The sequence below is a fragment of the Phaethon aethereus genome (genome assembly GCF_964289735.1).
Source record: "Phaethon aethereus genome assembly, chromosome: 7".
NCBI classification, from domain to species: Eukaryota; Metazoa; Chordata; class Aves; order Phaethontiformes; family Phaethontidae; genus Phaethon; species Phaethon aethereus.
Genome location: NC_138583.1, coordinates 2,553,689 through 2,570,753, shown reverse-complemented (window position 1 = coordinate 2,570,753; position 17,065 = coordinate 2,553,689). Strand labels below are relative to the sequence as shown.

At 40.8% G+C, this 17,065-nt stretch overlaps 1 protein-coding gene across 4 annotated transcripts in view; it reads left to right on the top strand.

The window, feature by feature from the left end:
* The window catches only part of PCDH15 (protocadherin related 15), a gene marked incomplete at its 3' end in the record, with an annotated part of 380,126 nt that overhangs the window by 250,976 nt on the left and 112,085 nt on the right, over positions 1–17,065 (top strand). For all 4 annotated transcript variants that reach the window (XM_082002568.1, XM_082002565.1, XM_082002567.1 and 1 more), the window contains 2 exons: positions 2,185–2,490; positions 3,643–3,867. In XM_082002568.1, the coding sequence (XP_081858694.1) occupies positions 2,185–2,490; positions 3,643–3,867 (531 nt within the window). The remainder of the gene's footprint in view (positions 1–2,184; positions 2,491–3,642; positions 3,868–17,065) is intronic.

The following is a 17,065-nucleotide window of genomic DNA, read 5'->3' as shown; positions in this document are numbered from 1 at the left end:
ATTCTCATAGTTTCCAAGGGTAGTAGTATTTCAGATTACTCTTAGAGAGTGGGGCGGCGGTGTTTGGTTTTTAAGTCTGGGTGTTTAGTATCAGTTTAATTGCTATAATATGGCTTTGTCTTAAATTAGAGGCTAAATATGAGGACTGACCTCATGCACATGTTGGAGATTAAGTCTTATGAAGGTGAATCTTGCTGTTAGTGTCTTACCCAGAAGCTCTGCAACTTACTCTGCATTCCCTATACTTTGCTTTTCTTTAGTAGGGCTAAGTGTCTGTTAGTGTATACTTTAAACGTTTCTCCTTGAGTAGCTTTCTGATGGTTTTCCAGTATGTCAGCTAGGTCCTTCTCCCCCAAATCAGTTACTACTATGGAGGAAATAGAATTGATCGTAAACCAAGGAAATCAACCATACATTGAAAGATGTCAATGAAAAGGATGTGTTATCCATAGACATACCAGGTCATTATGAAGTTGTAGCCATTACTGCTTAGCGCATTGCTGTAGCACAGGGAAAAGCACAGTGAAATTTTTCTTATTAACAATTTTAATTAACTTTTAATTGATTTCTAGGAAGATAAATGTTTTCATTACAAAGCCTTACGATGAATACCTTCACTGGAATTAAACATTCATGGAAACTTCCTGACAGTTGTTCTGATGACAAAACATGAAAATCTCTTACGATCTTCCCAGGTGCCTGTAGCCTCATTTATAAAGTCAAATAAATGAAAATACCTTGTTTACAGAATGCCCTTTGTTTAATGTACATAACGTTGTTTGTCAAGCCATAATTTAATTAAGAGGAGAAAAAATAAGAGGTCAGCATTCAGACTGTGTTGAGGGCCTGGTAGCTCTAGGGAAAACGTAGGAGGTTTGTCCATCCCTATAAGGGCAGTTACGTAATAGTAAAAATTATTTGGCTGGTACTGAAATTTAAGATTTAGTTTAGTTTGTGAGAACAAAGATACGAACTGAACAAAATCTCAACAGTTTTCTAATGCAATTATCTGCCTCTTGTGAGTGCAGAATAAGGATGAAATGTGATAACATTTGGTTTTGAAGAGCACGATAAACAACCTATAGAAAGTTAAGTAGTTTTTCAGAGAGCAATGATGAAAAAATCTCTGAATGTGACAAACATGTTAAGTGAAATGAAAATTTCTGACTAATGTCTCCATTCTAGCTATTTGCTGACTGCATCTGTCTTTCATCTAAGCATGTACTCTGTAAGGATTTGAGCAGCAATGAAACACCTAAATCAAACAGTGTGTCCTGGTTTCAGCCAGGATAGAGATGGTTTTCTTCACAGAAGCTAGTGTGAGACTGTGTTTTGGATTTGGGATGAGAAACTGTTGATAACGTGCTGATGTTTTGGGTTGTTGCTGAGCAGTCAAGGACAGTCCAGCTTCTCGTGCTGGCCTGCCAGCGAGCAGGCTGGGGGTGCACGGGGAGCTGGGAGGGGACACAGCCGGGACAGCTGACCCAGACTGGCCAAAGAGATATTCCCTACCATCCGACGTCATGCCCAGTACATAAACTGGAGTTGGCCGGGGGGGCGGAAATCGCTGCTCAGGGATGGGCTGTCGATCATGGGGTGGTGAGCAACTGCTGTATTGGGCCTCACTTGTTCTTGTACATTCCGTTGTTGGTATTATTCTTGTTCTTTCTTTCTCTCTTTCTGTCCTATTAAACTGTGTTTATCTCAACCCACAAGATTTCTCTCCCCCGTCCCACTGCGGGAGGGGGAGTGAGTGAACGGCTGCGTGGTGCTTAGTTACCAGCTGGGGCTAACCACGACACAGTGTAAAATAAAAATTCCCCTCAGACACCACCTAACGCTGAAGATACTTCAGCATTAGAAGTACCTGAGGGGTTGACTTTAAAAGCATCTAGTTTGCCTTCTGCTTACGTGCCCCGTTATCCAAGGCTGAACAAGTGAATGTGTATTTTCTCTCAAAGTCCAATTGGGATCCAGTAAACCTACCTTCTGTCACTGCAAATTAAGAGAATTGTTTCTGTGTGATATTTTGTCTTCAGCAAAATACCAGAGAGAGGCAAGCTGCTGTAAGCAAGAAATGCTGAGTAGCCACACAAGCCCTGTAGAATATCACCCTAGCTTACCTTGTTACTCCTTGTATTTAAAATGTGCATTAAAACATCATTCTTTTTTCTGTTTCTTTAGGCTACTGACCCAGATGCTGGTGTTAATGGTCAAGTTCATTACAGTTTGGCAAACTTCAACAATCTTTTCCGAATCACGTCAAATGGTAGCATTTATACAGCAGTTAAACTGAACAGAGAAGTACGGGACTATTACGAACTTATTGTTGAAGCAACAGATGGAGCTGTGGACCCCCGCCATTCAACACTAACTTTAGCGATCAAGGTGCTGGATATTGATGACAACAGCCCTGTTTTTACTAATGCTTCCTACACTGTCTGCGTGCCAGAAAATCTACCACCAGGGACTGTCTTCCTGCAAATAGAGGTAAGAAAGCATTATGGAGCGAAGACAGTGTTTTGTAAATGTTCCGCAATACTAAGCATGTTCTTCATGAACTTGTCAGTGAGATGGCAGTAAAAGATTGCAAACTGGTGTGGGGGAAGTTATGACACTGAAAAATGCATGACAGGTACATAAAAATACCTTGATGCTGAGGTTCCTTTAGAAATAAGAGCTATTAAAAAAACAAAGAAATGACAAAACCCACACTGCTGTTGTCATTTCTTGGGATATTGTTTTACACACTTAGAATGCTTTTGATTTGTTCTTGAAAGCTCATCATCTTGTTTTTACCTGTTTACATTAGTAGCAAGAGAGCTTTATGTCAACTGATTCAGACATTTGAGTCAAACCTAGATGTCTAACCTCACGGAGATAAATAGTTGCTTCCAGAAGCAAATCATCCAGTACCAAGATCATCATCTAGGATAGCTGGAGTAAAGTGAAATTAACACCTGTAGGTGTTGTTTTCTGTCCACTGACTATAAAAGTTACTCAGACAAGTGAGAGTTAATTGTTTGAGGATGAGCTAGATCTCTAAAGACAGCTGAGAGTCGCTTTGCACAAGCAGTCTGTGTATCCTCCTGAAGTTTTGGTCAGCATCCTTTAATAACTAGAATCTGTCCTGAGACAATTTCAGCAAGAATGGTTTTCTCTGAACCTGATTGCAGATAAATCTAATGTCAAATTACAGCTAAAGCAATCTCATAATACTCCTTGTCCTGAGGGAAATTAATATTCTTTGTCTAAATACTGGTATGAAACAAAAACATCCATGTTGCCATACGCGGGTGAGATCAAACGTATGCTTAGCTCAGCATCCTCTCCCTGGCAGTGGCCCATAGCAGCTGCCCAGGAAGCGAACAAGAACAGGCTGAGCTTCCAGTGACTTTTGCCCAGAATACTGTGCTCGTCTCCTGTGGCAGGTATCTTTGGGTTTTTATAACCTTAAGCGGATTTGTCTCCTCGTGTTTGTGCAATAGTATTAAGTACATCCAATACTATAAGAATAATATAATGAAACTAAAGTTTTTTGCAGTAGTTTGCTTTTTTATATTCTTTAGTAGGGATTTTTTGTGAAAATTGTTTTTGTTTGAAGTATTTTTTTTTTTTCCCTCCCTGTATGGCATGTTCTAGGCGAAGGATGTTGATCTTGGTTCTGATGTTAACTATCGAATACGGACACAGGAAGCGCTACAGTATTTTGCACTGAACAAGTATACAGGCGAGTTATCGCTTTTGAAGTCCTTGGATTATGAATCATTCTCTGACGCAGAAGCAACCTTCACCTTTCTTGTGGAAGCCTTTGATAGTAAGGGCACTATGCCTCCTGGTCTTGCTACTGTCACAGTGAGAGTAAAGGTAAGAGGACTAACTTGTCAGTCAATAGCATCCTCTCCTATTTGTCACGAAATACTTCATCAGCCCTTACAAGTGTCCTGCTGAAACACCAGAGCATGCTAGCAGTATGTCTGCTTTCCTGCTTTCTCACTTGTAGGAAGCTACTGCCTTTTTCTGACAGCAACTCATTCGGTTAAAGATACACTTTATAACAGCTATAATTACTTTACTATATGCAATTACATAGTTAAATCTTGGATCGCAGATTTATGAAGTACAAGACTGCCTGACATATATCGAGATGTTTAGTCCTTTAGAATCCCTGAAAGGTTGAAATAAGTACCTAATGGAATTGTTTGCAAAAATGACACCATCACGTTTCAGTTAAAGCTCTCATAAATTGTAATTTTATGAACCATTCGGGTGTATTGAGTGCTGATGTGGCACACCACATCCTATATTTCAGATTGTGCTGCTTGCAAATACAGAGCTGCAAAGAAGCAGGCTTGTTTAACGGTCTTATGCAGTGAGTTACAGCGTCACCTCAGGTTTCAGTTATCTCACCAGTAATATGGAGATAATGATACTCTGTTTGGTAATGATCCACAAATGAAAAGCATTTGTAGCTGAAACATTAGCACTTACCCATCTTAATTTGGTTGATGTACACATGTCCAAGAGGAGAGGATATTTTAGATGCTCTAAATCATGCTTCCTTGCATTTACAAAGGTGCAGTTCTGGAGCCAGTCAGTTGAGTCCTTTGCAGCAGTTGCTTCATTTTTGTTGACTTTGTCAGTGGAGAGCCATGAGCTGTGGGAGAGAAGAGAGTTTAATTACTTGTATTTTAGCTACGAAGCAAAAATTGTAGCAGGAACAAAAGCATAGCTCACAAATGTGAACTTCATATCTGGCAACTTCGTTTTAAATGTAAGTCTGCGGAAAGTATTTAGCATATATGAATCAGTCTCGGGTTCAGCTTACTGTGTATCTGCAGATGCTATGAACTGCCACATGATTTTGAGTAATTCTGTTTACCAGTCTCTACTGAGCTCAGAATTATTTTAGGGACAGTAAATGTCTCTGATTATTAGCTTTGATGACAACATAAGACGATTTCTACAATAAGCTATCCGTCTCTGCAAAATTTCTCAGACTGAGATGCAGGTTACCTGTTTCCTAATAGTCTGCGCTCTTCCCCAGCAGTTTCCAAGTCAGTCAAAGAAAACGTAGCTTTTGACGTCATTCCCTGAGCCTTTGATGTTGTACTTTCAAGGAGGAAGTTGCTCAAACCTGGGTTGTTTTTTTTTTAAAAAGAAACTCTTTTCCAGAACAGTGAAATTTTGAAAGAGTTTAAGTGTTTGGGTTTGGGGATTTTTGTTGGGTTTTTTAAAGGTACTTGTTTTCAAATAGGGCTGTATTCAGAGAAGAGCTGTAGTTTGCATCATAGGGCTGACCCAGCTGTGTGAGTGTGCATTTGTATTGTGTTCTTTAATGACGGGGTACAGAGAAGCAATACAGTTTAACTTGGTGGCCTTAGTGTAACAGCAGGTAGTGTACTGTCAAAGGAGGTGATGTGGGAATAGGGAGCTTCAGAAGGGGGTTAGTAGGATCAAAAAACAGGTTTCTTGCTTTCCTGGAAAGTCGTCCCACACATGAGCAACAAAAAGGGAGCACTGATGATACTTGTTTGGAAAGGCAGTACGTGAGAGGCTGGAATACTGGGCTGGAGCCAGGAGTAGCAATTTCTGCAGTAAAAGGTCTTAGGCTGGGGACAGAACAGGGCCTGAAAGTGAGGACAAGCAGCTTGTATTTTAAATGAGAAAGAAAATAAATGGAAGAAATTATTAAGTGTCGTACTTGGTGGCAGGCTGACTTTTACAACAGATCAATGAACATAATTAAGTATTATATATATTGTTGAGATTAAGATCATGCTTAGGTTCCAGCCTTGAGTGACAGGTGGCACAGTAGTCTTTGAGTAGCAGTTGGGAGAATGGAGGAGGGCTTGTGGAAAAAACATTTTTAATGTTTCATTTTGTTGGACAGATGTCACTTAATGTCACATGGTAGAAATTTAAAACCTTGGTCACAAGAGATGTCTGAAATAGAATGTTTTCATTTGAGCTCATAGATGAACTTTGCGGACAGAAAATTTAAGGGGGCGTGGAGGTGGAGACTGCTATCAGAGCCTTGTTCTACCCCTGTGTGAGATGAGAAGGATCCACAAGAGGACGCCTTGAACGGTCAGGTCAAGAGACAGGGCAGCAGGAGAGGGGTAGAGAGTCTTGGAAGCCAATTGAGAACAAGGAGAAGAGCAGGCCTTGGTTGCGAAAGGAAATACAGAAGTAATAAAGTGCATTGCAATGCAGTTTGGGTTTGTTCTTAATGGAGAAGATTCATGTTTCCCCTTGTTCTGAAGGGGGAGAGCTGGTGTGCCTTTGGGGGTGAAAAGTCCTGATCTACACAGAGGGGGCAAGGCACTGAAGTTCCCTTCAGGGACGCGCTGAGAGAGCTGGGGATGTTCAGCCTGGAGGAGAGAAGGCTCTGGGGAGACCTTACTGCAGCCTCCCAGTACTGAAAGGGGGCCTACAGGAAAGATAGGGGCAGACATTTTAGCGGGGCCTGAGCAACCTGATGTAGCTGAAGATGCCCCTGCTCAGTGTGTGGGGGGGTGTCAGACCAGATGGTCTTTAAAGGTCCCTTCCAACCCAAACTGTTCTATGATTCTGTGATAGAGGTGGTGTATGCCTTGTACAGGGCCAAGGTCAGCACATCCTGGTAAGGTGGCTGAGGGAACCGATTTCTGTCCAGCAGCTCAGTGGGGGTGTTTACAGGGCACTGAATCCAGCCCTAGGTCTTGAATGCATGATGGTGTAAATGACATGTGTTACGTAGCTGTCTAGAGCCTCACGCGCAGCGTATTGCCCGATTCCAGTCCAGGCTTTTATTCCTCTGCAATCTTAACCACGGTCTGAGCTGCTGCTTTAGGGCATAGCTAAGTAGATAACTCCTAATGAGCACGTTCACTGTTTCGTTGGAGTCATTTGTAATGGTTTGCTGACCAATGAAGATGTCTGCACCGGGAATTGAAGGGGTTCTGAAACTCACGATTTTCGCCAGACCATCTGCCAAACCAGAGCCTGTGTTCAGGGATAGACAGGCTGCTTCTGCGTGGCTCTGGAGGAGTTGTTCCCTTTCAGCCTGTCTTTTGCTCCTGCTCTGGGACCAGGAACTGGATGTGTCTGATTCTTCTTAGCAGTAAATGTGCTTTTACTTTACGTAGAAGATGGTATTTGTGTAATTATTTTAATACAGTGTTGGTGACTCCACATAGGAAATAAACCAAGTGCAGGTACCCTGTAGGCCCTAATGTAACAGAGGAGCTGATGGCAGTCTTTAGTAAAACAAAACTGAACTAGAGAAAACCAGAAGCAAGCATTAAGGCAATAGAGGGTCCAAGCAGGGAATTGATGTAACCATTAGGGATTCAGTCTCTACAACCTCAGAGCGTTATTTGTATTACACAGGTCTCCAAGTCCTTTTGGGCTTGTGCTGCCCTGTTAACGTTTGTCATTTTTCACAGTCCAGCTCTTAACCAAAAGCATTGTAATTTTTACTGTGTAATAGGATTCTGTTAACTGACTACGGACAGCATCTGATGCTTTCATCTATCATTTATGTGATATAAAACTGAATGAGCAGCAGTGCAGTATACCCATAATCACACTGGTCTTTGTGGCTTGGGGGAGGTGGAGATACACACAGGGACTTTCTTTAGACTGGCTTTCAGCCTTTGGCATAACAAGTTACAAATAGTTTGTATGAACCTTCCCTGAACTTGATCAAAACACAGATTGCATAGCAGAATACTCACTGCAGAAAAAATAATCTGTTACCTGCGTGTCAGTACTGAAATACATTATTGGCCACTGCTGCAGCCAAACGGCCCTTTACGTTGTGTGGGTGTCTTGACTCTTTCTTCAAAGAAAGTCCAAGGTAAATTAGTAAATTGTTGCATCCTTTCTAGTATTACTGAGGAGGAGTAGGATAAGGGGCATTGATTTCTTCTTGCCGGAAAGATGCAAACCACCTCAGACTGAGATTTTTCTTTTTTCCCCAGTTCTCAGATTCCTCTCTCTGCTTTCATAACTTTTCACCTTAACCTGAAAGCAGTAATGAGTCACCTTGACTTGGGATGGCATGGGAGATTGCACAAGTGTTCATCCAGAATAATCGGTGATTGTAAACTGATCTGTAATCAAGAACACATAACTTTTTATTTTATATCTCTTTTTTTATATGTGTATATAATTATACAGGTTAGACATAGCAAATTTTATCAGTCTTGAAAACAGAGTTTAAGGGATAAAAAGATTAGCAACTCCAAGGAACAATTTGCGTGCTATTTTTCAGCGGTTTGCCACTGTCAAGGCATAATTTCCCTCACCACAAGAATGGCAGAGAGTTGCCTTCGCTCGGTGTCTTGATAGCTGAATTGTTTGCGAAGAGTGCCTGTAGTGCATATTGCAGTTTGCACAAGCATCCCCTCGCAATATAAACGTTCCCCAGTATTAGAAGAAGTGAAATCATTACTGTTCAAATGGTGTGCTTATTATTAGGTTTAGCATTTGGAAACAATTACTATGGTAATAGAGCTTCTTAACAGAAACAGAACTAACTTTTTTCTAGTTTATATTGCTGTTAAACGAGTAATGTGTTCCTAAATACGTATTATGAGAATTTCTGTATCATGGGGCCTATAAGGTACTTGCATATTTTATGCTGTGACCTCCCCTTATTATTAGCATTATTTTTGCATTACTTTACGTCTCTTTTTTGTTTTTTATAACTGCTTTTTCTCCTCCTTCTGTGTTCTCGAATGTGTTTTCAGTTTTTCAAGTAGTGTAATGAAGCCATTAGCTCTGGCTGAAACAGACCTGTACGTTCCTAGCAATGCTGTATTACAAGACTGCCTACCAAATATTTCATATAATTTCCACCATGCTTTAATCCCAGTGGACTGTGCTAAACATTATACAATGAATTTCCAGATTTAGCAAAAACTGACTTTACCCATAAACATTAATGAACGTAATGCTATCCTCGGAGAGTACATGAACTGCAACACTCGATTTTTTTCAAGAGAAGTATGCCATTGAGACGTTAGAAGTCAGCATAGGATGCTTTAGATGATGCATCATGTGCATTGATTGGTACTTATTTTGGGGGTGCATTTGAATCTTTCATAATCATTATGCTACGTCTTCCCTTCATAGGGAACTTTGCATAAAAGAAACAAGCCAACAATGCAAAAATATGTAACAGTTAAATCATTATCTCTGACACGGTTGCTCTGCATGGTCCTTCCATCAACATGACTGTTCTTGAGGTCTTTCATACTCAAGTTGGAAGCAAATGGCATGATCTTGGTTGTAACAATGCCATAGCAGTGCAGAACTCCAACCTGCATAGACAAGAATGCTCCCTTGGTTCCTCTGACAACCTAAACTTTGAATCAGAACAAGGAAAAATATAATTTGTTGGCTTTTCTAGATAGAGTGAGAAGGTTAGAAGAAGCTGCATGTTTGGGGGTGAACCACCCTCTCAAACCAATCAGAGCCAACAGTACAGCGAAGAAAATACAGGTGTGTTGGAGAAAGTATGAAGGAACCCAGCATTTGAGACAGTGGCATAAAATGTTGTAGCAGGACCCTCTCCTCTCACAGAGCACATTTACTGTACTGCTGCGAGTGGCTTTGGTCTCTATAAAATGCTTAAATTATTACTAGGAGACAATGGGAGAAAAAGGATCCACAGGTTGTCATTAGGGAAGGGGGACGGGGGCATTTTGGTTCAAACCCTGCTTCACCAGTTGTTTAAATAACCATGCGTATGGGTAGCTGCCACTGCTTTCTTTTCCTGCAGGTATTTACTAGAAATTCACTCAAGTCTTGTTTCTAATGAGCAGATGAGCAGTAATACATCATCGCTTCGTTATGGTCGGATTTCATGTTATGGTGAGATTTAATTACAGTAATAATGAAAATTTTCTGCCAGGAATTATACAGGTAATGTACATGTAAATACATGGATGATAAAATACAGTAGTGAATCAGTAACACATGTCGTCAATTTCTAATATTTCTGAAATAAAAATTAAGTTACTTTTTTTCGATAAATTTACAATCCATGAAGTTAATCCTTCCTTTTAAAATGTGATGAAAACCATTTCCCCTTTAAAGAATAACAGGGCGGTCCAGCACAGCAGCAGTACATAACTTATACAAAGGTTAAAAAAATGAGTTGTATTGCCTCCAAAATGTAACTGCTTATTTATCTCTTTTGTAGTGGCACTAATGGAATAACAGGCATGGAGTTGGACTATGGTGCCAGTAAACAGATTTTTTTTTCAGTCTCAACTTATCTGTTCAATCATCTGCTAGTCATTTATTACCTCATATATTCCACTATGACTATTATCCCTTAATTTATATTATGAGCTACTTTAGGGCTTGCTGAGCACTAAATATGAAAAAGAGGCAGTTATACTGTGTTAACAACCTGTGTTTTGTATAGCTTCAAAGAACCCTGTGTAAAGAAGCACTGCACCCAATTAAAGACAAAATTCAAAGTGCCACTTCATACAGTTTGTCATATTATCTTTTCAGCATCATCACAAAGATTTTGAACTTGCTCAGAGTTACTCAACATTGATTGATTCTCTAACCTCAGTCCTTCTAAATTAGTCGCTGTGGTTGATACGTAAATCTAAAAGATATTTCAAATACTTGTGGCACGGCTGGGAGTAGTTTTCAAGTAGTGGCTCACGTCAGTGGACTTAATGTAAATATAAAATGAAAATGATACCTTATCACATCAAAATGTAGGATCACAAATAAAGGTTTGCTTGCAAACGTAGGTACATGTCTTGGGGGATGGATGTATTGGTGAGATGCATGAACCTTGAAGGAGAATACCTTTAAGGGTGATATGTGGTTTATTATAAGAGGCCAAGTGATTACATAAAGAATGGGAAGGGACTTCAAGTTCTTGATACTCCAGCATCTGGTGAAATTAGATATTTCTGTATTATGGCATGTGATTAGTTCACACACACACACCCCGCCCCCAGAAAGCTGCATTTTTCACAAGTCAAAACTTTGAAGGCACTCTTTTACATATGGCATTTGAAGTGGAAATAATCACAGTAGTTTTACATCACATATATGATTATTGATAATAAAACTACCTTGTTATTGCATTTGTAAAAGAAACAGTTTTAAAGCTAAGAAACAGTAAGAGGAGTGATAAGTAGATTTTTTTTTCCCATTACTTTTGTACACTAGGAAGTATAAATTGTTCTGTGCTCACCTTCTTCTTATAACTTACAGAAACTGACTGATGAAATGAAAGTACGAATTACAGAGGAAACAAAATTGAGAACATCTTAAAAGAATTATTTTACCTCAGTGATTTCAAGCCATTGTACAGTTACTCATTTCTAATCCCTTTGCAATCAATTTGAAAGGCTGGATATACCTGGATGTGTAATGCTCTGTTGCTGTGAACCACTCCGAAGAATTATCACTTATTTAAGTTAGTAATACCAGTCTTTTAGCTGAAGGATGAGATCTTGCTTGAAATCTTGAGAGCCTGGTTATTGTCCCAGTTCTAGATAGTTTATTAACTGCCTACAGTAGTCCTTTAGGGGATTGTTAATGGTTATTAAGGCCTGGAGAATAATGTTGTATCCTCTTGGCTTGCATACATGTTTGCTTAGTGAAAGAATAGGTACGGCTTACACATGTGCATGAATATCTATCTCCCTCTCAATCAACTCTTGGCTCAAAGTAAAGATCTGTGGTTATATGTTGCTGTAGATGTGTACATGGCATGGTAGACATTTAAGGGAAGAGGAAAAGAAAATCTTCGAGTTAAGGGATTATAGTTGAATAACATTTTGGTTTTCTTTCAGAAAAATAAACTCACCTGTGAGAGAATGGGTTTTCTGAAGTCACAGCTCAAATTTTCAGATGTTTCAGTGCTGAATCTGTGACTCCAAATCCAGAGACCTTGTTTCAGAAGAGCTTTAAAACTTATTTTTATACTATCATGTAATTTAAGATCACTATGACAGGAAAGCTTATGAAATTTGCATTTTAATATTAAATTTGTACATTTGTACTGTTCTGAATAAGGTTGATGAGCATCGTATTGAAAGGCTTTGGAAACTTACTGAGCTTAATAATAGAAATATATTCAAATGAGGATTTGCAGAAATGGAGAAGTTGCAGAAAAAATGGAGGGCACTAGATGGCTGTTACCGGTTAGCATGGGCCAGAGGAACGGATGGTAAGAAAGTACGGCACTTAGAGATGTTGTAGCTGAAGTGTAATGACAGTAGAAAAAATCTCATCAGTGCAAACGTCAGTGAGCACCATGCTGGAGAGGTTTCTGCAGAGTCATAACCTGCACTTGGCGTTCCCTTTAAAGCTAAGCGGAGCTTCAGGACCCCGCTGCAAAGCATAGCTGCATCAAAATGAAAGCACCCGCTCACTTGGGCCCAAAAAATGTTTTGTTAAAGTGCAAGGTGAGGCCTTGTGGCAGAGGTCAAAGATCTGTGGGTCCTTGTTACAGAGGGTTCACTTCCCGCTTTCCTGTGTTTTTCATTAACTGGTAGGTAACAGATGAAGAAATGGAAAATCGTTGTGAGCGATCGGCGTGAGCGAGGCTGCTCCACGCGGAGGGATGAGCCGGGTGCAAGCGTGACCCGGTGTGGGCAGTGCCCTCCCGGCCTGGGCGCAGTCCCTGTGGGGACAGAGCCAGGCTGACAGGCCCCGTCAACAGCCCCAGGGGTGGCGAGGGCATGAAACCCCGTCTGGGGTCTGCCCAGGTCGGCCAGGAGCAAAAGGGGATGGGGCCAGAAGCAGGGCTGGAGCCTCGTATCCTGCGGCATCACTGGAGCAGGACCGAGGGTCCCCACTGGGCTGAAACGGGGTCCTGGGCCCAGGGGCAGGGTGTTGGGGGGGCCTAGGTGGGGCCGGGCTGTGGGTGCCCTTAGGGCCGCAGTATCTTGTGGCCTGTAGGGATTTTTCATTTGGCTTAGTAATAAAATACCTTGGTGGTTTGGTTTTTTTAAATAAGGCATTGAGTGACATCTTTCTATGGTTAAAGAATGCACACGGAATAATGATTTTCAAGTACAGTGATACCAAAACACCGCTTTCCTTTCTGTAGAAGAGAGTTGCGCAGACATAGTAGAGGAATATTAAATGTGCCCTTGGAAGTCCCCAGACAGCAGGGGATTATTGAACACTTGGAGGCAGCTCAGATGAGAAGCCACCAGCTCTGGTAATGTGCACATAGACTTAAGTGGCAGATGTTCAAAACAAAATGACAGCAGAAAATTACAGATACGTATCTGTAGTTGTAGAAAAAGATTGGGATGGTTTGAAAATTTCAGTGTGTGACATATGCTATGCTTTGAACTAAACCTTTTTATTTTCTCCTTTTGTGGGATTATATTATGTACATTTAACGTTACTGGAAGGAGGAATCACTTTTACAATACTTTTTTCCCCCCTATTTATTTCACTTGTGATAAAAGCTGACAGACTGCAAAAGGAGCTGTAAATGCCTAATATGCATTTATTAGCTCAGATGCTGTTCCGTCACGCTGTTTTTTATAGCGAGGGAATGTTGACCTCCACTTAGAGACGGTGAACAAGAAACCTTGGTACCAGCAGGTATAATCAAAGAGCGCAGTTCTGAAGTGGTAGTAAAAACACATGGATGTACCTACAAACACTCTATGAAACTATTTGCTAACCAAGGAAATGCAATATTTAAGAAGCTAGCAAACTTAAATGAATGATTTTGCCAACAGGTCAGAAATAGCAGAGTAAAAGATTTCCTCGTAGACTTTTAGAATCTTTATGGTAAGATGCTTTTTGCTTAGCAGTTCAGGAGATAGGCAAGAAGAAAAGGAAGCTTCATGCAAGATTGTATTTGTAATGCAGGCTCCCCAGGTAAGCACCGCTACACACCTACTCTGTTGATAATGGTGAAAATCTTCTGCACGGGGCGGTTCTCTTAGTGGTCCAGATAAATCAACAGACTCTGATTTCGGTGTTCTTTGACAGGACTTTGTCCCTCTGGAACTGTTCAGCAGATTAGTAATTAGATTTTGCTATGATGGAATTGCAGCTGTTTTAATAAATAATCAATACTTGATTATAATTAGGTCACATACTACAAAAACCAGGTATTAAAAAATCAGACTGATTTTTATAAGCTCCAAAAGATCCAAAACCTAGGCAGCTAGATGTGGAAAAAGTATAATCCTGTTTTCACCAGAAGGCAATCGGGAGAGGGTAAAACATGTCGATGCTTATGGGTGTTGGGCGGAGGAGAGGCTTCACTCCCCCTTGGTAGGGCTGCCCTCTAGTGCCCTGCGGGCTAAAGGCAGCGGGTTTTGCGGTGTAGTAGCAGGGTTCCCTTTGGAGGATAAAAGGGCATTTGCACAAATTATTATGCCTGAGGTAGATATAGATATGTGTGCATAAATATATGTATATGCATGGAAACATATACATATCAAATATGTTGGAGTGTCATCTGGAGTTGCTTGTGTTTGTATGGAGATAGCTGATGAAAAATTAACTAGAGTTTTTACTCTTTATTTTTCTCTTACAAAAGAAGATTTCTACCAAAGCACATTTTCAACAAAATCTATTATTCTGTAGAAAGCCTTTAAGCTAGTGGTAATACTCAAATCAGACAAAGCTGTCACGCGTTGTAATGTTGCATTGTAGTAATGGGAACATGGTAACAGTCATGAGCTGCAGCTGTAGTTCGCTGGAGTGAGAAGGGGCCACATCCTGAGCTCCTCACAACTGCCTTGCTCTCAGCAAACAGCAGAAAGGAGCTGTAATCCTGGTGTATCCAGCTCCTTCCTTCCGGCAGGATTTTCCAAATGTCCTGAAAGGCGTCACTGCTCAGGTTATGTTTTTGAAGCGTGGGATTTCATTTTCATACGCGCTCGCGATCCTTTGGGAGGCGGGTGTGCAGGATCCGCTGCGAAGTCAGAGAGGAACGCTGAGACTGCTCCAGTTTGTGAGAAAGGCTGTTGTAAATCCTGGTGACTCCAGCATCCAGGGGCTGCCGCAGTGGCTGAGCTGGGGTAGCCCCTGCTCGCTACCTGCGGGTACGCGGATCTGTGCTGTCCGTGCTGCGCTGCACACGCAGGACACCCTGAGCTGTGTGCACTTCGGATGAAGTTAAGGGGCAGTGATGGTGCAAGGAAGAAGGCAGACATTTGAATCCAATTTGCGTGTTTCCCACATCAGTGAAGGAGTAGGAAAGGCGTTTTATTTCATCCAGATGTTAAATGCTTATATTCTTAACTTAGTGAAGTACAAGCATTTAAGGTCTCTTGGTGTCTCCATGAATCAAAAATATATTAATGTCTCTGAAGTCCATTCAAGTTTACAAGGTAATGTTATGCTGGGAACACTGTACTGCAGGTATTTTTCTTCTGCTGTAGTTGTGTATTGCCCTCCCACGTCGGCAGTCACCACCTGTCTAGGAGCACCTAGTTTAGTATTAGTACATTACAGCTAGTGACTGTCTTAATGATTTTTAAATTACATATTGATTTGCTCCTTAATGCCTTTCCTCCCCCATGCTTTGTTTCTCCTCATTGGCATTCCTAAGAAGACTATCTTAGTTCACCAGCATTTTTGTTCAGCATTTTCATAGTTTTTGCAGACAGGTCAATATTTGTTTCCTATAAACCTTTTGCTAAATAACAACCCTTTAAATCTTGTGAATGAGATGTGTCTTGTTCAGAGGGTAAGGAAGTTGGTCAGGAAGTGCGATCATTCACATGCAAAGGATGACATCGGAGTTAACAAACCAGTTGGCATCAAGCAATCTCTTAATAAGTCTTCATTGCTTTTGAAGGTACTAATTTGGATTCTCAAGAGCAAAAATATTCGAGCATCTCTTCCATATGGTGCTTTCTTCAGGCTTGATTCTTAATCTTTGTGCAAGGGAGAGACATAAGGATGCGCCCTGTTCTGCTTTTATGTGCTGCACAGTGTGAGCAATGTGAAACAAAACCAAACAAAAGTGCTAGATAAAGAGCATCTACGATAGGGATAAAGCTTTGGGGTTTTTATGCTTTGACTTTCACTCTGTTTTATAAACAAAGGTGTATAAAAAGACAATAAATCTGCAGCTAGATGAGCAGTGACAAAAAGGCTGTTTTGTATTTCTGTATAAATATGTGGCTGCTATTACCTTACTGTCAAAACCCAGAGCCCAGGTATTTTAAAGTGAGATATATAGAGAATTCATTACCTATACTTTCCATTTACATATTTTTCTGTGTGTCTGATAGTTAATAGCAGCCTGGATTTATGTGACTGAAGCAATGAACTGTGAACCATTGTAAAACGCTGCAGTTTGGCCACAAAAGCACACGTAGGATTATGACCTGGTTTTAAGAGGTGATTCCACTGCTTCTTAAGGCCACTTTGTGGAAGGTTACCACCCTGTTCCTAACCTGTGGTTAGGGCTTGCACTCATGTCCTGCATCCATTTCTATGTAAAGTCCTGTTTAGGGGTGTTTTGAGCAGAAGCCATCAGGCATGGAGTAATCTTCAATTATTTAGGTCTGCAAAAACATGTCTGTCTGTGTCTTTGGCCCCCAGTAATGACAGAAGCCCAGTACTTTCTCTAAATGTTATCTCTTTGCTCAAAGTCCCTCTGTGATGGAAACCTGGAAAGTGTTTCTCTGCATCTGCTGGGGAACGCTGAATGCTACTCACTGTTAAGTCCACTTCAGTGAAGAAAATTGAACTGGAGACCTTCACTTACAGGGGCACAGGTTTTGGGGGTTGGATGGAGCGGATCATGCCCATGATCTCTTGAGCTATTCACAGAAAATAGTGTGTGCTTTCTTTCTCTGCTCTAGCAGAATCAGATCTAGACTGTATTCCATGCTGGTGGTAGTGCTTTTTGCCAGAAAATCAATAATTTCTTTTTGTGACTTCTTTGGTATCTTTAATTGCCTATAATATGTAAAGAGAAATTGTACTGGTTGAAGGAGGTAATAATATATTAATTTCTCCAACACATCTCTAACAAAATCGCTCTCTATAACTGCCTGAAAGGGGGTTGTGGCGAGGTGGGTGTTGGTCTCTTCTCCCAAGT